At 42.2% G+C, this 23,425-nt stretch overlaps 1 protein-coding gene across 1 annotated transcript in view; it reads left to right on the top strand.

Annotated features, from left to right (window-relative positions):
* The window catches only part of SFRP4 (secreted frizzled related protein 4), a 50,728-nt gene extending 27,521 nt beyond the window's left edge, over positions 1 to 23,207 (top strand). Inside the window, exons 5-7 of the mRNA XM_063452160.1 lie at positions 9,271 to 9,469; positions 16,852 to 16,915; positions 20,928 to 23,207. Coding sequence (XP_063308230.1) covers positions 9,271 to 9,469; positions 16,852 to 16,915; positions 20,928 to 21,107 — 443 coding nt within the window. The 3' untranslated portion in view covers positions 21,108 to 23,207. The remainder of the gene's footprint in view (positions 1 to 9,270; positions 9,470 to 16,851; positions 16,916 to 20,927) is intronic.
* Positions 23,208 to 23,425: the final 218 nt, after the last annotated feature.

The following is a 23,425-nucleotide window of genomic DNA, read 5'->3' as shown; positions in this document are numbered from 1 at the left end:
GAAGGTGGTGGTTACTGCAAGATCTGTGACAGCCCTACCTGTAAAAGAGGTGGTTTGTTACAATATATATATATATATATATATATATATATATATATATATATAGATATATAGATTGATTCTGGCATTAAGTGTGAGCTCCTACAACCATTCATCCATCACTTAAAGCTCATATTCAGGATCTTCTTTATGAATATGTAAGTCCTTCAATGTATATATGTATTCCCTTCTACTGCCAAATATTGGTCCATTTTATAGGGTATATAATATACGGTATTTCTTTATGTGAGCATACTTATGTTAGAAATTAGATTATAGAAAATGTATATTTAACTATAAGTCTTATTCACAGTTGAACACCAGTAAATCATTACACCAATAGATACAATCTGTGGGTATTGCGATTGGTACTTGCACATTTTGTATAATTAATAACATTTTTATATTCCTTAATTTAACATGTCATAATATCGTTTTGGAAAATGTGGATCAGTGTTACAATTTCTTACTAGATAACTAAACTCTTTCAGATAAACCATCGGAGAGTATGGACAATAGCTTAATGCTGAACTGCTGCTTTTCTAAAAGACAGTTCCATCCTAGTTCCTTTACCCCAGTAAATAATATTGGGGTGAGTTGTTTAGCAGGGGTAAGTAAAAAGGCAGTTACCTTAACTGCACCACTGATACATTTCAATGGAATGAAAGTAATAGCACATTTGGCTGCACCTCTGTCTGTTGGGCAGTTATGTGTAGTCGCATTGATTGTTGCACAATAGAGTTAACATGTTTAGAGTTTATTTTTAGTGTGGTAAAGTCTATTTCTTCACCTCCCAGTGTGAATCAGGTCAAAAAGTGGCTGAGAAACTGGAAAAAAAAAGTTATAAGAGATGTAATCAAAACATTATGTGTGAAACAGTGTATGAAAAACAGTGGGATAGCATAATGCAATGGTGATTTCAACTTTAGCCAGCAACCCATAAGAGCACAGTAGGGAATAATTGAAGAATGCTTGCAATCGTGGATACATCCTTATTTTTTTTTTTACTATTTCACAGTTCAAGAACATCCTGATACATGCTGATCTGTCTCAGACTGGTGAGAGTCATTCTCCCAGCTGCACCATTAATTAAGTCACTCTACCAATACTGATATGATGGAAGGAGAGCTTGGGGACCTATACAAATCCGGTGGCTGGGCCCCACTAACCCACCAATACTTACAAACATGCACCTTAGCACATAGATACCATTCACACGCAAATATTCATTCCACATACACTCACATATATACACAAATACCCAGATCTAAACTGCCAGACCGAAAAACACACAAGATTACTTAATACAAGACACAAACAAATACCAATGCACACTACCACACACACACACACACACACACACACAGACAAACATACTCACACATGCTGATAACCATGTACAGACAAACATACACACATTCACTGCCAGACACAAACACACTGGTAGAGACAGACACTCAATGACAAATACATATACACACCAACAGACACTTACACACTGACAGAAATACATACAAGTTTAAGATTTTTTTTTTTTTTTTTTTTTTTAAATTTTTTTTTTTTTGCAGTGCATTTCAAGATAACATACAGGCATGCGGTGCCCCAAAGGCAATCCACTTGCATGGTTCAAAACGTAGGTAACAATGGGGTGAATAGGAACAGTGCACAATTTTATATTTTTAAAGTACAAGAGGGTAAGTCACGAGTTTGTATAGAGTGAACATGCTAGTCAAACTAAGAACAGTTGATTATGCTATAATATGAAACAGTGGGGAGGCAGCGTGAAATGTAAAATAGTTTGCTTATCTGCTTGAAGCTTCAGCGTATGTGAGGTGTACTACAGGTATACATGCTAAAGTAAGGTTAAGCTGAGCTGCAGCTTACGAATGTTAGTCCCTGTAGCAGTTCATCCAATGCCCGACCTCTCGAGGTCATGGGAGCTTGCATGCGGTGCATAGAGGGTCGCTGCTGTTGGCGGAATCTTGCTGGAGCTGGGTCCGATGATGCACGGAGGGAAGAGCGTGAGTGTCTCTAGTCGGTGGGGTGCAGCCCTTCTGGTGGAGGGCCTGTTGGTCTGCAGTCTCTTGGGCCGCTTATGCCTCCGTGTGTGCGGGCCCGTCGTCCCCAAGGGCCAGTGGTGTGTGGGAGAGTGCAGGCTTGAGTCTGCCGCGCTGTAGTAGGCTGAGGGGCGGCTGGCGTGTGTATGGGCTTGCTGCTTTAAGCAATTGTCCCGAGAGTCTCTCATTGCCAAGTCCAAGTTTCTCGTTTGAAACCTCGGTATGGAGGTGTGCTTACTTATTGGTGGCTTGGTCTTCCGTGGTCGTAGTTGCTCGGGGTGGTATGCTTGTCTTGGGAGTCGCTGTCGGCGACGCCATCTTCTCGGTCGCTTCTCCCCACGAGGTGCATCTCGCGGTCGGGAGCGTGCCCTCGGTAGGTGCTGGCTCAGAGCGTGTGCTCCCGCTGGCCGTTCCGCTAGCTCCCTCCAGAACGCTTCGAATATGGCATCCAGCCGTATGAGGACATCGAGTCCCTGTGCTGTGTCTCGTGGTGTTGTGACTTCGGCCGCCATCTTGGGTATGATGGGTCTCGGTCGGTGCTGGTGTCCCCGGGCCTCTAGGGGTCCGGTTGGGACCGGGATAACCCCCGCCGGTCCAAAGGGGGGGGAACGTGGGCCCTTTCGCCAGTCGTTTTCGCCTGGGTGCAGCCGGGGAGCGGCCGTCTCCCCTGTGCCGTCCAGGTTTGTAGGCCGCAGTCGCTTTGCCGGTAATTTTTGCAGGGGTGGTCGCTTGTTTGGTGTCATTATGTTCCCTGTGGGTTCACCTCACAGTAGGTGACCCTTTTGGATCGGTTGAGCGCTGTTTGCAGCTGATTCATGCGTTTATTGCCCGGTGGAGCAGGAGCTATGCTTTTCTGCGTCCTCCAGGCTCAGCGGTCAGGCCCCGCCCCCCGTTTAAGATGTTTTAGTCACCCTATTTTTTTAGCCCACTTTTAGCCAGGATAGTGGCTTCACTGTAGTCTTGTAGGGATCCAGCTGCAAATAGGAATGCAACCCATCTCTATTTACCACGAAAACAAGCATAAAACAAATGTATATTTTCAAAAAACATATATAGCATTAAAGGACCACTATAGTGTCAGGAAAACAAACTAATTTTCCTGGCACTATATAGTCCTTGGGTTCCTTCCCCCCCTCAGGGCCCGCCTCCCGTTGGGCTGAAGGGGTTAAAACCTTTATCCAGCGCCGGGCTCCCTCGGCGCTGATGACCTCTCCTCCCCCTCTGATGTCAGCTCCCGAGTGGAGACGAATGCGCATGCGCGGCCAGAGCCGCGCGTGCATTCAAACTGCCCATAGGAAAGCATTATGCAATGCTTTCCTATGGACGTTCTGCATGCTCAATGCAATTTTCGGAAGTGCCTCTAGCGGCTGTCAGGAAGACAGCCACTAGAGGCTGGATTAACTCTGCAATGTAAACATAGCAGTTTACAAAAATTGGCTAATCCAATCTACACTCTCTCTATATATATATAATCCACGATCCTGCACTCGCATTTGTGATGTATGTGCCACGATGCTGGATTTCTATCAGAAAAATTTGTCTTTGTTAATCACACTTGAGTTACATCATATCAACGTTTCAGTCCATATCAGGTAATATGATGAAAGTCCTGATATGGACTGTGTAACGGATCGCCTGGCACCCCGACTGGGTACCTCCGTTGAAGGATGCTCCTAGCGTTTCCTGAGGACTCCAAGCACTCTGGCAGACACCACAATCACCGAATCTGAGAAGCATATAAATCCTCTCAAGCCTCTGAATGCTGTAGACAGTTGAATAGGAACCATACGAATAGGTTTGCACTCCTAGCAGTCAAACTGGAACAGCATGCAATAAATCCTCCCCCAAGAATGAGACGACACTTCACTTTGAGGGTTAAAACAGGAACTCAGGTGCTGGGACACCCAGCCTGGTTTTTTTACAGTTATTGCAAATACAGGACCGCCCACAGGGAGGGATAAAACAACCAATCATATCAGTTACATCCCACATATTCCCTCCCCTTATCCTGAGAGGAAACCCAATTATACATACAGTTAAAACATACTTTTTGCCCAACTTTCATAACTCTAAAACCATACATCCAATCTCCAAAATTACATTTCAAAAGGTACAATTCATTACAATTCAGACTCAGCATACTTTAAACATAAACATTCTCAAAAATCATACAAATCCCTCCAGTAGATAAAAAGTTACACGAAAGTCCTTTTATGACCGACCGCAAGCACATTTTCTTGCCCAAAACAGTTCCATGGACCGACCAGTTTCCTGCATAAAAACGTCTAAGTCCTGTTCGAAGTGTTGCCTGTACTTCGACTTTAGTCGAAGTGTCGAAGTGGAGGCGATGGTAAGGGTCGGCGGTGTTCGACGTTAAAATGGCCGCCGCCACGTGGTCCTTTGTCCGATGCCGGTCACTTCAACGACTTCGACAACTTCGGTAACTTCGGCACTTCGACAACTTTGGCAGCTTCGACTGCTTTGACAGCTTAGACTGCTTCGACTGTGTCTGAAGTGCTATATAAAAAGTACCAATCTTTCCCCAAAGTATTTAATGGGCTAGGAACAGTATTATACAATCCATTATGCCCAAATACAGTTCTTAAAGGGTCAGCACAGTATAATAGCAGTCCATAAGCCACAACTCAGTCCCTTAAAGGGCAATATCTCCCAGGGACCATAATCACTGGGCAGGAGGCAAGCAAGCAGTCCCCTCCAGGAAACTGGGGCAAACTCTGGTGCAGGGTCCAGTCCGCTACAGACTGAAACGTCGATATGACAAATTTTCCTGATAGAAGTCCAGCATGTGCCTTTGTTCTTGGGTATAATTGATCTGACCATGTGCTGCGGGATAAAAGCTCTGTACCTGTAATAACATACTTCAGCCTGATTATTTTCTTTATAGGGTTTAATGTAGCTTTTCATTACTGATCAAAATTGCCAACTCCAGAAAGTGCCCTTGGTGTCACTATATTCATAGATTAATTGCAGCTGAACATTCTTATAAGACAATTGTTTTAATGCCTTAATGATTGTAGACTTGTCAACATGCTACAACATGAATATATCATCAATATATCTTGTTTATAATTAGATGTACTGACCGTTTTCCTGGAATATTATGTGCTTGTTGTCTGAAGAAAAAAGTCATTCAGAAACTAGAAATTATAATAAAATGTATCCATATCTTTTTGCCAATAGGCAAAACCCATTTTCACTAGTTTCTTTTTTACTTTATAATGCTTTATTGGGCACTTGTCACTTAGTCAACTTATTTTTATTTAAAACCCTATTAAATAAAGTAAAAATGTACCTTTAATCCAGCCCTTTGTAAAGTTCTCGTCAATCCTTTTCAGGCCTTGTCCATAATCATGCCTCATCGCTGGATCTCTCTCTGAAATCCAATCAAATTTTTCTCTTAGAAAAACATTTTGCTGGACCAATCTCATAGGCTTGTATTGCACTTGCTCTGAGCTTAGAAAGGGAGGGAGGGGTAAACAAGGGAAAAAGTGTTCAAAAAGAGGGGGCAAGAAAAGTGATTCTGATGGCTGCAGGGGCATCTCATGTATCTGATGTAATTCTTCATGGATGGATTCACATTAGATAGCCTAGCGCAGAGCTCCAGGGTGCTTAGGTCACGTGATGGGGGTGCAACTAGTACTCAGAACAAAATGACAGATATCCCTATCAAGTAGAAACATTGCACACACAGAGTGATGGCTCGATGAGCACTTCTCAAAGCAGAAATGGTCATTGAGGTTTAAATAACCCTTTAATCAGCGATGTTTTTTTCAATGATACAGCAACATATTATAGCAATGTTTAAGTTTCAGTCTTAGTGTCGAAATTGTTTTTTAAGATGCCTTTCAAAACACAGCATAGGTTTAAAGTAACCCTAAAAGAGGCTGAAAACACAGATAAGAATACTGAGTATTGATCGTTGAAATAATCCTACAACATTTCACTAGGTAAATACTGTGGTGGAATACTTAAGTGCAAGATGTTTTTATTGTGCTGTTTAATCCACCTGTAATATAAAGTTATATTTATTCATTACGGTTTTAAGGTTTGCAGTGAAATTGACCACTCGTTATATATTTTTCTCAGAGTTATAAAAAATACATTTTAGCCCTTGACTTATACTAGGTAGGTAATGTGGTGGAATCCTTAAAGGACCACTATAGGCACCCAGACCACTTCAGCTCAATGAAGTTGTTTGGGTGCCAGGTCCCTCTAGTTTTAACCCTGCAGCTGAAACATAGCAGTTTCACTGAGGGTTAATCCAGCCTCTAGTGGCTGTCTCACTGACAGCCGCTAGAGGCGATTCTCACTGTGAAAATCACAGTGAGAAGACGCTGGACGTCCATACTTAATCATTGAGTAATGCTTTCCTATGGGCAGTTTGAATGCGCGTGCAAGTCTTGCCGCGCATGCCCATTCGGCCCTGACGTTGGCAGGTGGAGGAGAGTTCCCCAGCGCCAGCGCCGAGGGAGCCCGGCGCCGGAGAAAGGTAAGTGGCTTTAACCCCTTCGGAGGGGGGGAGCGGGGGCTAATGACCATATAGTGCCAGGAAAACAAGTTTGTTTTCCTGGCAGTATAGTGCTCCTTTAAGTGCAAGATTTTTTATGGGGGTTTTTTTTGTTTGTTTTTTTAAGCATTCTGTAGTAGAAAAAGTAAATGAAGCTTTAATGTAGTCACATATTAACAATACATTATATACATTCAACATATCACTGACTATTCCATAATGGAAATTGGAAATAATATGATTTAGTGAAATACAAATCAGTTTACAAACAATGCAGAAAAAGTATCCCATTTCCCATCATTATAAGGACTGGTGAAGACTGCACACAGACAGATGCTCTGAAAAGGACACTCTCATCATGCATAAACAAACAACATCACATATGTTTTTTGCTGCCAGACCTTCCTTTCTCAACCGTTTTTTTTTTTTTTTTTTTAGCTCTGTGAAGATGATGTGATTGATTTAACATAGGGATACAATAAGCACTGTCACAGTGAGTCATGTGTGAGGTAATCGTGTGATGTCACATTTAATTGACTTTTATAAAGACATATTTTAAGCTATAGATTTATCTCAAACTATGGAACATTTTCAAACTGAAGATGTACATACAGATTTAAATATATACATTTGTGTAATAGTGAATATAAGTTCAGGGCCGGTGCTAGGATTTTTGACTACACAGGCGAAGATGCATTTTGACGCTACAATCTTCACATACAGGTACATTGTCGTACAAACACAGACATACATTCATACAGACACAGGCACACACAGAAATACAGACACAGACATAAAGAAACAGAGGCATATAGAGACATACATACACAATGATACAGACAGACATACACACACACACACACACACTGACAGACAGACATATACACACACACACACTGTTGCGGTCACCGGCCCGCCGAGCCTCACGCCCGTGCCCGACCGGCACGGCCGCGCCGACAACACGAGCTTACCTGCTCGTCGGCGAGCCGGGAACCGCTCCTTCCGGTCTTCCGGGCATCACGCCCGAATCAAACATGGCGCCGACCACGTGGTCGCGCCTAAGAGTAGCTCCGCCCCCGAGAATTATACCAACGTGTGCGTGACGTCACGACGTCAACGCACACGCACGTTTTGGGGTCAGAGGTCGCCCTCTGACCAATCATAGCCTAGAGAGGGGTATTTAAACCCCTAGTTTTTCCCAGTACTTTGCCCTGTCGTGGTTTCAGTTTCCTGATTTCCTGAGAGTGCTATTTTCGTGTTTCTGATTTCCTGGTATCCTGATCCTTGGCTTTTCCCTGGTTATTCTGATCTCTGGTTTCCCTGACTCGGCTTGTTTTATCGGTATTGAGTATTTTCTGGCTTCCTTGACCTCGGCTTTCCCTTTGACCATTCTCTGTCTCTAGCGTATTAGTCCGGCCATTCTTAGGTCCGGTTTACGCTCTATCCTGTTATTTTCCTTTTCTTACTTATGTATAGACAGACAGACATATACACACACACACACACACACACTGACAGACATACACACACACACACACACACACACACTGACAGACATACACACACACACACACACACACACACACACTGACAGACATACACACACTGACAGACAGACATACACACATACACACACACTGACAGACACACACACACACACTGACAGACACACACACACACACTGACAGACACACACACACACACACTGACAGACAGACACACACACACTGACAGACAGACACACACACTGACAGACAGACACACACACACTGACAGACAGACACACACACACTGACAGACAGACACACACACACTGACAGACAGACACACACACACTGACAGACAGACACACACACACTGACAGACATACACACACTGACAGACATACACACACTGACAGACATACACACACTGACAGACATACACACACTGACAGACATACACACACTGACAGACATACACACACTGACAGACATACACACACAGACAGACAGACACACACACACACACACACTGACAGACAGACATACACACACACACTGACAGACAGACATACACACACACACACTGACAGACAGACATACAGACACACACACACACACACACACTGACAGACATACACACACACACACACTGACAGACATACACACACACACACACTGACAGACAGGTTCAGGAGGGTGGCTTACCTGGGATCCAAAGTGCTGCCTGAGGTAGTTGGAGGAGCTGGTCCTTCCCAGCCCCCCTCCTCTCTGCATTCTCCTGCTCTCGCGGCTATAGTCTTCTTGGGAGGAAGTCTTCCCAGGCTGATGAGAAGAGGGCCAGCGGTAGCTCTTCCCCTGCTGGGCGCTGTGTGCTACAGAGGGAGCAGGGATATGACGTGTTCATATCCCCGCCCCCTCCACACAGTCCGTGGCACTGCAGGTTGGCACTCGGCCACGCTACAAGAAGTGACCGGCAGGAGAGGGGAGCTGTGCGCTTCACTCCTGCCGGCCACCCGGACACTTGCGCCCCCGGGCCGGTGTGCCCTAAGGCCTTATGGACGCGCCGGCTCTGTATAAGTTGGTCTATTACCTTTGAAATAATGCAATAATTGTGCATGTGCTATTCATAATATGTAATGCCGTTTCACTTTTTTATTTTCAGTAATCCATGCAAAAGTAAGAAGTGTCACCAGAAGCAATTGCAATGAAATAACTACAATCGTGGAAGTAAAAGAGACACTCAAATCTTCAGCAATGATCCCAAGGTCACAAGTCCCACTTATCACCAACTCATCTTGTCAGTGTCCCCAGTTATCACCCAACCAGGATGTTCTTATCATGTGTTACCAGTGGCGCTCACGGTAAGCACTGTCACTGGAAGACAGTAATATATTGCAGGGAGATTTCAGCTTCATTTAGATAAAATTAGTAAGATGAGTTGGAGAGAAATAACTGAAAATCTGATATAATGGATAGACATTTATGTTTTTTTAATTTTTTTATTTGAAGTTTTCCAATATGTACAGGTTACATGTGTCAAATGCATACCATCACAGATACTGTTCAGTCAGTTACATTGTAATACAATATTTGTACATTATGGCATATTCTGGCATAGTGGGGCACCAAACGGTCATGTAGGCAGTGGATATCATTCATATAATACAGTACGATATAGAGCAATACAACATGGAGCAATACAATATAACAAATAATAAGAAATTTAACAATATATCAAAATATTCCACACACTAGCTGTTTAGCCTTTGAAGTGATCAATTGTATCTCCATAGCCGCTTTTGTGGCGCATTGAGGTTACTTGTTATTTCTGCGCACAACTAAAATAAAGAATTAAAATAAAATAAAAAAATAAAAAATTGTATCTCCATTAAATCGTTGTAGACCTTATCCCTCATATGCTCCATTGATATACTCCTTTCAATATGTGGGTGCTCCCCGAACTTTCATGTTTTAAAGGGGAACTGTCACTTCACAGGATTTTTAATACTGTATTTATTTATTCTCATATTTAAAGTGGCTCTTTATGAAATATTACTATTGAATGTGTTGGAATTTTACTGAAATTCCAACCCAGTCAAAAGAAATACTGAGATAAAGTAGGGGCTACTTTTTCTCAGTATTTCTCCTCTGTTTGACAAAAAAGGCGTGACTCACGCCTTGTCACAGCTTGTCAAGCCCCCAGTTGTCTGTAGTAATGATTGAGGGGAAAAGGCTCTATCTACAGAGGATCCCTCAGTCTTGCGCAGTCCCCATAGACCTCAGTGATGTACTATCCGAAAGCACAGTGCTGAGATCCTTGCAGCTGAAATGCCAGAAGCTGAAGAGGACTAGACCGAAGTGAATGGCATTGACCGCGAAGGGCCGGTTCAGGTAAGTATAACTCTCCTTTCCCTGCACCCCGGGACACCCAAAGACGATATCTTCATTAAGGGTCTTTGCAAATTATGCAAAGTACTCAGTCAGTGACAGAATAAAAATGTATTTTTAAGGTTTGAAAAATAAAAATAAATTAAGAAATCCACACCTATTTATCCAACAAATGGGCGTCTCCATCTTAGCTCCCTATCAATATATGTTGCAAACTCTGTCCATTGCACCTAGCGAGAAAGTATACAGAGAAGAAGAGAAATTAAATAATGTTTCTATTTCTCCTCTTTATTTGCAATGATTGCTCTATCTTCTTTGCCTTGCCTTAGCTGGATTACAATGTGCATGTAAAAACTTTAATTCAAATTTAGAAGAAACAGAGCATCTCATGCAAACAAGTTTAGCACAAGTTACAAGCGATTTTCGATGACTTACTCAGTGGTGTTTATTCAAGAGAAATGACAGTTCACCTTTAAGTTAGAATTCTAATTATGTCAGCTACCAGATATATACAGATTAGAATAGAATAAACATATGCCCCACCCCTTCACAAATTCTGCTATAAAATGCAAAAATAACAAACGTCACAGAATGATAAAAGTATTGATAGACATGTACTGTTCTGTTTTCATAGATGTTTAACATTCTCTTATTGTACTGTGTAATCCACCTGTAATATAAAGTTAGATGTATTCATTACAGGTTTTACAATATACAGTGATATTGACCACTCATATATTCTTCTGAGTTATAAAAATTAATTTTAGCCCTTGAGAATTCACAACGTTTATTAAATCAGGCTTTGACCTATTGTTAGTGTCTGTGCTTATGAATTTTACAAAATAAGACTGTGGATAATGCAGACTAAGGTCCGATGAGGTCCCCACTGTGCTTTCATACATACCTTCTGACATTGCATTAATTTTTATATTCACAACATTTTCACATGGATCCATTTCTGCATGCATCTGTCTTGTGTAGCTCCATTCTTTATCCCTTAAGGACCAGTGAGAGAATGATTTTGTTACCAACTAACTTTTAAAGATACTATGTAAAAATAAAAATCAAACTAATTTAAAGACAGCAGGTCTGTATAGAGATATGAATACTTAGTGATACACCGAAATTTCGACTGAAAATGGGCTTACCCCAAAAACTGGTCAAATTTCCAGAAATTAAAAAAAATAAAAATTATTATTTTATTATTTTTGTAGTCAAAAGATAAAGGTTTGCAAGTGTTCAATGAGAGATAAGTGTGTGTGTAAGATACTCTAACGTCTGGGTGTGGTCCCCTCAGCCTTCACCAATAGTACATAACATAAACAAAGATTAGACGGAATATCTTACATATAAATAACAGTAGAAATTCAGGTGGTGTGAGTATCGTTCCTATAACAGGATAAAAAACAAAGGGAACAAATAATAGTGCAGTATCGTTGGTACTGACAGGGGCAATTGTATTATTCCCAATAAATTTGCACTCACAAACAAGGAGCCAATCAATATCCGGCTCAGATCATCAGCTTTGTGGGGTATCCGAGGTCCCACTCCCTCCTTTGTGTGTGCAGAGTCTTCCTTTGGTTGCAATCACAGGCATGCAGTAGTGGTAATTAAAGTGCTTTATTCCATAAAGTGCACAAGTATAATAAAAATAAATAAAAACCTTACAGTCTGTACTGGTTAGTCTTGTATAAAGTAGCAATACGCGTTTCGCCTCTGGGAGGCTTCCTCAGTTGCTGGTTTAGTGTCCTAGGGGTTGTCGTTCTTTTAAATCCGTTTCTTAACTCGTGTGGTGTATTACTTCCGGGTCGCGTCTATTCCTTACGCATTTCCGGTTTGCGTTCCACCGTTGGAACGCATAGAGGAGATTGTCGCAGACTTCCTATGTGTCTGTCTGCTGGAACGCATCCTTGCGTTCCACTCCGCCATCGATTTCCGTTCTAGATAGTACTTACAATGTTCGTTTAAGTTCTTTATATAGTCCCAATATTATTGAACTCCAAATATTTCTCGAATGAAAAATAGGGGAAGAGGGGAGACAAAGAATAGGTAGGGGTAGTCAGGGATCGAAATACATTACTTTTTTGCAGTTATATTCACCATTACCTGATACCATAATTTTATACTTATGTATCCAGTGAATATATACAGTATCTTAAAGTGCTTCCAAATGTGTACCATTTCATACCTATATATTTTTCTTTATGTACCAATGTGAAAAGGGCTTACCGGTATTTCTTAGATATTGCCAAGAATACTCCAATTGGTAAAAATAAATGGTAGTATAAACATGATTTATAAATACGAAGTGGGTGAGCTAGTAACCGGATATTTGTATATCTCAGTTTTAATAGACAATTGAAATCAAAAAGGTATAAAATGGCAATGTTAAAAATGCATACAATGCGTGCTGTGTGGGAGTGTCAATCATCATAAAATCGCTAGGACATCCCATATGTACAATATTAAGTGCATAAACTTGCAGTAGGATACTTTCTCCGGACAAGGATAAATATGGTGATATGTAGATACTCATAGTTAGCAAACAGTATTTCACCAATAATTTATTAAAAGATTTCATCTAAAATGGCAAACTTCAAAATCTAGGTTGAGGCCGTGGGGGACTAATGTTTTAAAATTGTAAATAAATTTCATTTCTTCTTTTCCTAATTGTTTTATATAGTCCCCTCCTCTCCAATCTTTCTTTACTTCTTTAATAGCACAAAAAAACAGGCTCTCTGGGTTTTGGTTGTGTGCTTGTTTAAAATGTAGCGGAACACTATGGGTCTCCATTCCATTTCTAATATTCCTTATGTGTTCCGCTATCCTAATTTTGAGGGGTCGAATTGTTCTCCCTACATATAATAAGTTACAAGGGCACTTAAGAATATATATGGTGCCCTTCGTGTGACACGTCAGATGGTCTGTTATCGTGTAGGGTCGTTTTATTATATTTTCTATGTCTGTAAGGTGTCTTTTATTGCTATTGGTGGTTCTACAAGGGAGGCACATTCCACATCCATAAAAACCCTTGAGGTCCTGTATAAGATGGTTGGTTTTTTTAGGACTTAAGTGACTTTTAACTAAATAACTCTTAAGATTTCTTGCTCCCCTATATGTTATTCTTGGTCGTGAAGGTAAAATCTTATTTAAAATAGGGTCGTTCCTAAGAAGGTGCCAATACTTTTTGATGGCCTTTTGAATATTTTTATTTTGCCCATTATAGTTACAGATAAATGGTATTTCATTCTTATTAAGGGCTTCCCTTTTAGGTTTATATTTTATTAGTTCCCTCCTTGGTTTCCCTTTTACTTCTTCTATATCTCTTTCTAAGGCTAGTGTGTCGTATCCTTTTTCCTGAAATTGTTGCTTTATATAATTAACTTGTTCCGTATAGTCTGTATCATTCTTGCAGTTCCGTCGTATTCTTAGGAACTGACTTTTTGGTGCGTTTTCAAGCCATGGATGATGGTGGCAACTGTTTCTATCAATATATCCATTCGCATCTACAGGTTTAAAATGGTTCTTTGTGATTATATTTGAATCTTGGATGTTGATGTTGAGATCTAGGAAATGGATCTCCTCCTCACTGTATGTGCTAGTTAAATGAATTCCCCAATCGTTGGAGTTTAAGTATTTAATAAAATCCTCTAGTTGGTCTCTGTTGCCTTTCCAAATAAAGAAAATGTCGTCTATGAAACGGCAATAGGACACCAAGCTTGCTACCCAGTCATGACCCTGGGTCACATGTGTCTCTTCCCAAAAGGCCATGAACAAATTAGCGTAACTGGGAGCAAACTTGGTGCCCATTGCCGTTCCACAGACTTGCAGATACATATCTCCCTCGAACCAAAAAAAATTATTTGTTAAAATTAATAAAATACCTTCTAGTATAAAATTCACTTGTTCCATTTTAAAATTTGATTTTAATAAAAAGTGCTTAACTGCTGCTATCCCTTTTTCATGCGGGATTCTACTATAGAGGGAGGTGACATCACAAGTTACCAGCAAATTTCCTGTTTGCCATTCTGTTTCCTCTAGTATCTGTAAAACGTGCATCGTGTCTTTAAGATACGATGGGGTTTTCGTGACTATCGAAACCAGCAACTGAGGAAGCCTCCCAGAGAGGCGAAACGCGTATTGCTACTTTATCCAAGACTAACCAGTACAGACTGTAAGGTTTTTATTTATTTTATTATACTTGTGCACTTTATGGAATAAAGCACTTTAATTACCACTACTGCATGCCTGTGATTGCAACCAAAGGAAGACTCTGCACACACAAAGGAGGGAGTGGGACCTCTGATACCCCACAAAGCTGATGATCTGAGCCGGATATTGATTGGCTCCTTGTTTGTGAGTGCAAATTTATTGGGATCCTATTGGGAATAATACAATTGCCCCTGTCAGTACCAACGATACTGCACTATTATTTGTTCCCTTTGTTTTTTATCCTGTTATAGGAACGATACTCACACCACCTGAATTTCTACTGTTATTATTTTTGTAGTGCATAGTTTAACAGACATGGTTGCATTAACAATTCAGATGATTATATATCACAATGAAAGATAGTAATGATAACATGAAAAGTCAAGAATACTGCACTTGGGATGGGGAAGGGGGAGAGAACACTATGGGACGGGGAGGGGGGAGAACACTGTGGGACAGGGGAGGTGGGAAGAACACTATGGGACAGGGCGGGGAGAACGAACACTATGGGACGGGGGGGGGGGGGGGGAGAAAAGAACACTATGGGACAGTGTTCGGCCCAGATCGAAGAAAAATCCATACTGAGAGAGTGATCACAGCAATGGACACTTTTAAAACTTTTTTTAACCAAAGCATCGGCTATGATCTTAAAAGATCAGTGACCAGGAACCAACCATGGACTGAAGTATAAACGTTGTGGGTCTCAGCATGGTGCCAGTTCTGATCTGGAAGTTGAAATCTCTCGCAGAGCATATAGCTAAGTAAGACCAAACACAATAAAACTCACCACATTCTTTTTAATATGAATACACAGGGTGGGCCAAAATTGAGAGTAAGGTTTGTGGAGTCAATATTTTTTTTTTTTTTATTAATGACCCAATTTTAATAATATTACATACAATGAATGCTTAACATTTGGATATTTGTTTGACTATGTACAGAAGACGACATCTTTTAAATGAGCACCATTTGCAAAGTCGGGCTCTTCCAATTGCCTTGTTTGTAAAATGAGTTAAAGGACCACTCTAGTGCCAGGAAAACATACTCGTTTTCCTGGCACTAGAGTTCCCTGAGGGTGCCTCCCGCCCGGCTCTGGAAAGGGGAAAAGGGGTAAAACTTACCTTTTTCCAGCGCTGGGCGGGGAGATCTCTGCCTCCGATCCTCCTCCGTTCCGCCCCATCGGCTGAATGCGCACGCGCGGCAAGAGCTGCGCGCGCAGTCAGCCGGTTGCATAGAAAAGCATTTACAATGCTTTCCTATGGACGCTTGCGTGCTCTCACTGTGATTTTCACAGTGAGAACCACGCAAGCGCCTCTAGCGGCTGTCAATGAGACAGCCACTAGAGGATTTGGGGGAAGGTTTAACCCATTAATAAACATAGCAGTTTCTCTGAAACTGCTATGTTTATAAAAAAAATGGGTTAACCCTAGCTGGACCTGGCACCCAGACCACTTCATTAAGCTGAAGTGGTCTGGGTGCCTAGAGTGGTCCTTTAATGTTTGAGGATCACACACTCGAATTTCTGCACGGTTATTCTCCTAGAGCTGCTCAAGTGTACAGGGCTTGTTCAAGTACACCCACTCCTTCAGTTATTTTGGGTGAATGTGGCACCAACTAATCTGGGAATTTCTTGAAATTATCCGTTTGCTGAATAGTTGTCTCAGGTTTGAAAATAAAATGTCACTTTTTTTACCCATTGTTCCTTCTTGAAATTACCTATGATGAATCTCCCGAGACAGTTACAATATGTACCGGCATATGTAACTACTAACAAAATTAGTTCTTTAACTGTCAAATCCTACTCTGAATTTGGCTCACCATGTATATATTGATAAGGATATATAACGAAAGACAGTATGCCATGTCAAACATTTTTACAGTGAAGACAATGAATTCATCTATTCTCAGGGGTATACTCAGGCATACTTTTAGAACCATGGTATTTTATTTAATGTTGCAAACTGTAGTTGCCAAATAGTGATATTTACATTGCTCCAATGATTTCCTATTTACATTGTGTGAGTGCCATAGAAAAGGCAGGATACCAGATACATAGAGAAATGTTTTCCTGTTTTCAGTGCAATCAAGTTCAAGCATTAAGAGATTGCATGTATACTAATAGTAATATTGTCTCAATCCTCAGAATGATGCTTCTTGATGGCTGTTTGGTTGAAAAATGGAAAGACCAGCTAAACAAAAGATTCAAGGTATGGACACGTTTGTTATTACATTGCATTTTATCACAAGGAGTGGACCTTTTTTCTATTATATTTGTTACTAAAAGGGTTATTCACTAAACAGTGGATTTTATCCGAATGGACAAACCCAGTGAAAATACACAAAAATGACATTTGTTCGGAAGTGTTCGGAAAATCATTAATATACGCATCTGAACAGTTTACAACAGAGGAATCAGAGATTTTTCAATGTTTGCATGGTGGCTGAAGGTAACCTGAATGCATCCAGCAGGATGCATGTTCACAAGTTATTATTCACTTGCTTTGTGCAAGTGAATTAATCATTTGAAGAACTATTTGCTTGCTAGCAGCCAGTGGGCAGATAGTTAAAAAAAATAATAATAATCCATTGGTAGTGCAAGGGTTAATTATGTTGTGACTGGCCAGCGCTTGCTAGCTAGCCAGCCACCACATCAAAAAAGTAAAAAAAAAAATGCACACCTCTGGCACATGGGAGCATTTCTAATGGACATCCTATACAGAGTAAGATAGGGGCTTGTAGCATCCCAGGAACACATGACCTAGTGTCAATTATATCTCTTGTCAGGGTGCACAGTGCGCTGGCAACAAACTTAATGAGCTTCTCGTTGACAGACAGCATGCCCGTTAGGGGAAGCTTTAGTGTTCCCTCTCCTCCCTCTAGTCAAAGTTATTACAAAGTTTAGAAAAAAAATCCCTGAACACGTGCTTTGAGAGAAGCATTTGATTGGACCACAGTGAGGGTGACTGTGATGTCAGAAGGGGCGTGGAATCCAGCAAGGAAACTTAGCCTAGGCTTTGGTAAGGTGGAACCTAATGAATAACAACCAGTTGGGCATTTTAAATTTTTAAAAAATGTGTTGTTTTTTTTCCTCAATTTTAAAAGTGTCAGAGTAACGCTTTAAGTTATAGTGGTGCTGCTATTTTAGAGAGATCACATGATGCTGTCGGTTATGAAAGCCCCACCCTCCCAGTGTGTGTGTGTGTGTGTGTGTGTGTGTGTGTGTGTGTCTGCGTGTGTGTATGATTGACAAGATGTGGATTATTCCATCATAAGTCATAACTCAATTGTTATATGACATTTTTCCCTGTTACAATAAATCTTCATATTCTGCAATAATTGCCTGATTAAAATGAGTTTTGCTAGCAAAGATATCCTGTCCTGAACAGACATTTTTGTTAATAAAAAGAAATATACCAACTTTGTCAAAACATAACATTTTTGACATGGCTGCAATTATAGAATTTACAATGACCTGGAAAAGCATTATTTTAATCTCAGGAACATGAGAAAGTGATGAATATGTTACATTTTTTTTTAAACTCTTCACTAGGTTACAAGGGATTTTAGAATACATTTACTATTTATTTCTTGTATCTTAGTTGGGAAATATATTTCTCAGTATTTACTTCTTGATTGTGAATCTTAATTAACAGGATTATTCAGTAAAGTGGGAATTTTCAGGAATTCAAAGTAAATTAAAAGTGAATTTTACATGTGTGTATATATATATACATAGGGTGAAGAACACAGATGTGTATTCCTAATCATGTAGTGTTAAAAACCATGTGTTCCCCCTTAATTAAGTAGAAAACTCAACTTATTTCCAGCGCCGTGTTGGTCAGCTGGTGCTGGCTCAGCCACCAATCTGCCTCCTTGGCAGACATCATCAAATTTGATCATCTCATTTATTTCCCTGTTTTATTCCAATGGAGATACTGACAAAACCTGCACTTCTCGTTTACCATAAGGACTGGTTTGGGTACCACTCATCTAAACAATCTGACATATACACTGTGATTTATTATGCCACTCTGCTATGTAGTATTGAAATTCTCAGTTGTTATAATATGTTAAAACAAATAAACCGGGTAACTTTTTAATGCTGATGTGCCCTCAACATTTCTGTCCAATTAATTAACTTTCACAGAAAGCCTCTGTACTAAATGACTAGTATGAGTCCAGGGCCGGCCTTAGGCATTTGGGCGCCCTGTGCAAAAAATCTTCACAGCGCCCCCCCTTCCCCCCCCCCCACTCCTTACCCCTTCCCACACACCCTGTCACACACACACGCGCAGACAGTCCCACACACACACGCGCAGACAGTCCCACACACACACGCGCAGACAGTCCCACACACACGCGCAGACAGTCCCACACACACACACACGCGCGCAGACAGTCCCGCACACGCGCGCGCAGACAGTCCCGCACACGCGCGCGCAGACAGTCCCGCACACGCGCGCGCAGACAGTCCCGCACACGCGCGCGCAGACAGTCCCGCACACGCGCGCGCAGACAGTCCCGCACACGCGCGCGCAGACAGTCCCGCACACGCGCGCGCAGACAGTCCCGCACACGCGCGCGCAGACAGTCCCGCACACGCGCGCGCAGACAGTCCCGCACACGCGCGCGCAGACAGTCCCGCACACGCGCGCGCAGACAGTCCCGCACACGCGCGCGCAGACAGTCCCGCACACGCGCGCGCAGACAGTCCCGCACACGCGCGCGCAGACAGTCCCGCACACGCGCGCGCAGACAGTCCCGCACACGCGCGCGCAGGCAAACAGCCACACACACAGTCAGACTCACACACGCACGCACTAACAGACACGCACGCACTAACAGACACGCACGCACTAACAGACACGCACGCACTAACAGACACGCACGCACTAACAGACACGCACGCACTAACAGACACGCACGCACTAACAGACACGCACGCACTAACAGACACGCACGCACTAACAGACACGCACGGGCACGCACGCACGCACAGGCACGCACGCACGCACAGGCACGCACGCACGCACAGGCACGCACGCACGCACTAACAGACACGCACGCACGCACTAACAGACACGCACGCACGCACTAACAGACACGCACGCACGCACTAACAGACACGCACGCACGCACTAACAGACACGCACGCACGCACTCACTAACAGACACGCACGCACGCACGCACTAACAGACACGCACGCACGCACTAACAGACACGCACGCACGCACTAACAGACACGCACGCACGCACTAACAGACACGCACGCACGCACGCACTAACAGACACGCACGCACGCACTAACAGACACGCACGCACGCACGCACTAACAGACACGCACGCACGCACTAACAGACACGCACGCACGCACTAACAGACACGCACGCACTAACAGACACGCACGCACGCACTAACAGACACGCACTCACCCACATTAACACATTTTTTAAAATGTATCTAGACACCCCCCCCAGCCTCCTTACCTTTGGGAATGCTGGGGGGGGGGGGGGGGGGGGGGGGGGGGTCCATCTTTTTTCCCTGGTGGTCCAGTGGCTGCTGGGCGGTCGGGCGGCGCTGCTAGGCTGTCTGCTGGGCGGGTGGCGAGGGAGCACTTCCCCTGAGCTGACTGCTCAGCTCCCTCGCGCGCCGCACAGTGAGGCTGGGAGGCGGAGCCGGAATATGACGTCATATTCCGGCTCCCAGTCTCACTCTGCGGCGCGCGAGGGAGCTGAGCATACAGCTCAGGGGGAGTGCTCCCTCGCCCGCCAGCGCCGCCCGACCGCCCAGCAGCCCGGCATGTCTGTTAGCCGCAAGGCTAACAAGACATTTGCCTTGGGCATTTGGGGGCGGCTTTTTTTGCCGCCCCCTGGAAAATGCCGCCCAAGGCAAATGTCTTGTTAGCCTTGCGGCTAACAGACATGCCGTGTGAGCTATGCGGCCGCAGGGCGCCCCCTGCACCATGGCGCCCTGTGCGGCCGCACAGCTCGCACACCCCTAAGGCCGGCCCTGTATGAGTCTATATCCCCACATCTCTTACAATCTCTTGTATAATGGACTCTTGGATTTTAATTTCTGTTTAATACACTACTATTTGAGTGTACCAATTCCTGTTTTTGATAACATATTCTAGGAATAAAAAAAATAATGGCAGAGTAGTCAATTAAACACATGGTAATTATATAGTAACTCACTTATGAATCTATTTCTTCTTTTAGAGATGGGAGCAGACACTACAAGAGCAACAAGTGAGAACAGCACACGAGAAGAACAAGAATACAAGTCGCACTGGACGCAGTGGATCACCAAAACCAAGCTCAAAAAAGGCAAACCCCGCTCCAGCAAATCCGAAAAAGAACATCAAAGTCAAGAAGGACCAAAAGGACAAACGGGCATGAGCAGTGGTTAATCCCGTGTGAAAGACATTAATATTGCATGATGAGGGTCACTAGCTGGCTTCAGTGGCAGATCATATTATAACCAAAATTAACATCTGGAAACTCTCCTGCAGTATCCTGCATTGACATTTTATTTACTGCACTTTATTTTGCAATGTTTGCTTTTTTATACTTTTGACCACCACAAACCATATAGGGTTTGTACTAGAAATCTGGCAGGCCTTTTAGGTTGAGTGAATGAGTTGTGTATACCAGATGTGAATGTATCAGGGTATGTCCATTTGTAAGGTTTTGTATGTCTGTTGGACATTTGAGTATATATCATTAGTCTTTAATATGTTGTGTTATAGCACACGATACAGTTTTATCATTATTTACATCAGACTGGATTCTGTTGTTCAATTGTATTTAACTAGTGACAATAACCAGTCTTTGACTAGGTTTTGTGGTGTGTATGCATGTAAGAGTTTATAGTTGCTGGAGCTGCTGTGAGGAATGTTTAGCAAACTGTGGTCTGATGGAAACGTAAGGGCAGTTTTATAAAAATGTTACTAATAAAAAGGTGGGGCAAAGTTCTATAGGTTTAGCACACGATGAAAACAGAAGAAGGTTTCTCCTGGTTTGATTGACTTCTATGGTGATTGCTTCACTGAACATTACTCTACTTTTCTTGTTGTGATATTTATATAATCCCCTTATTCATGTACGCCTCAGATGTGGCAGGCCTTTGGTTGTTCAACTTGCGCAGGATTCTGAAGAGGATACCAAGCCTGTGGTACTGGTTGAGTTGATCACCATCCAATACTAGCTAGTAGGTGAATGAATCATCACACACTGAGCTATGTGATGTGTGAATGGTACACCCATAGCAAACAACTCTTATTATGTATTGTGACTCATACACTCACTAGCACCAAAGTTCTGATACGCCCTTTGGAATTACACCAGCACTCATTAATTCAATGGAAGAGTAGAACTCTGCACAAGTGGGGATTGCTACACTGGCCCCCCAAAATATTTAATACAATTGCTCAATGCATAGGGTCAGCTATGGCTGTAGATCAAGGGTTGTCAAATCAGCTTTTCTACTGTAGTTTATTTTTACTTAAAGGATAACTATAAGGTCACGAACACAAACTTGTATTCCTGACCCTATAGTGTTAAAACCACCATCTAGCCCCCCTGGACCCCTCATGCCTCCATAAATATAGCAACATCTTACTGTATTCAAGCCAGACGCTGTAGATCTGCATGCTGTTTGCCTAAAAAAAAAAAACATGCAGTCTGCTGACATCATCAAAAAAAATCCCCACAGGATTGGCTGAGACTGACAAAGAGGCAGATCAGGGGCAGAGCCAGCATGATTCAAACACAGCCCTGGCCAATCAGCATCCTCATAGAGATGAATTGAATTAATGAATCTCTATGAGGAAAGTTCAGTGTCTGCATGCAGAGGGAGGAGACACTGAATGTTTGGATGCATTTTAGGCAGCCATAACCCAGGAATGATCTCTAACAGCTATCTGAGGAGTGGCCAGTGAAGTTATCTCTAGGCTGTAATGTAAACACTGCATTTTCTCTGAAAAGACAGCGCAGCAAAAAGCCTGAAGGTAATGATTCTACACACCAGAACAAATTCAATAAGCTGTAGTTGTTCTGGTGACTATAGTGTCCCTTTAATTAATTTAGAGCTGGCTAGGTTATCCTTCTCATATATAATATTAATAAAACATTGCAGTACAATAACTCTTAGAGCCATTTCAGTTAATACAGTGAGTGCTCACAACAGTTAAGGGGATCTCAACACGGAGGCTTAGATGATGATAACACCTATGTAGTGAACTCTTATTTATCCACAGGATACCTTCTAAATCCCATCTGTAGATAATTTGGTATATTTACTCCCAAGTCTATGTTCCTTCTTGTGTAATACAACTTCTCAGAACTTCTTCATGTGAGGGGTGATTCTTTAATTTTCACAGGTAGATGTAAAAGAATGAACCAATACTAAGAAACTCTTACCGTTTACAGCCATAACTCAATGTAAAAGTGATTTTTGTTAAATGTAGAAAACAAATTTAATAAAATCCATATTTTGTGTCTTTGCACTCTGAAAAACTAATGAAATGTGTATATTACATATTTTAAATTTAAGTTAGAGGGCTAATACATTATCGACTTATTTGCGATTAACTCCCTTATCTTTATGTAATTATTTATTTTTGTTGTGCCATGAAGTAACATACATGCTGAGAATGCCACGATAGCATGGAGCGGCTTTTGCAAGTGGACATAGTTGTGCCATGAGTTTGCAGCAC

Source organism: Pelobates fuscus, chromosome 4, assembly GCF_036172605.1.
Source record: "Pelobates fuscus isolate aPelFus1 chromosome 4, aPelFus1.pri, whole genome shotgun sequence".
In the NCBI taxonomy this organism is placed as follows: Eukaryota; Metazoa; Chordata; class Amphibia; order Anura; family Pelobatidae; genus Pelobates; species Pelobates fuscus.
The sequence above is the reverse complement of the archived record's forward strand: the minus strand, read 5'-3'. Positions and strand labels throughout refer to the sequence as shown.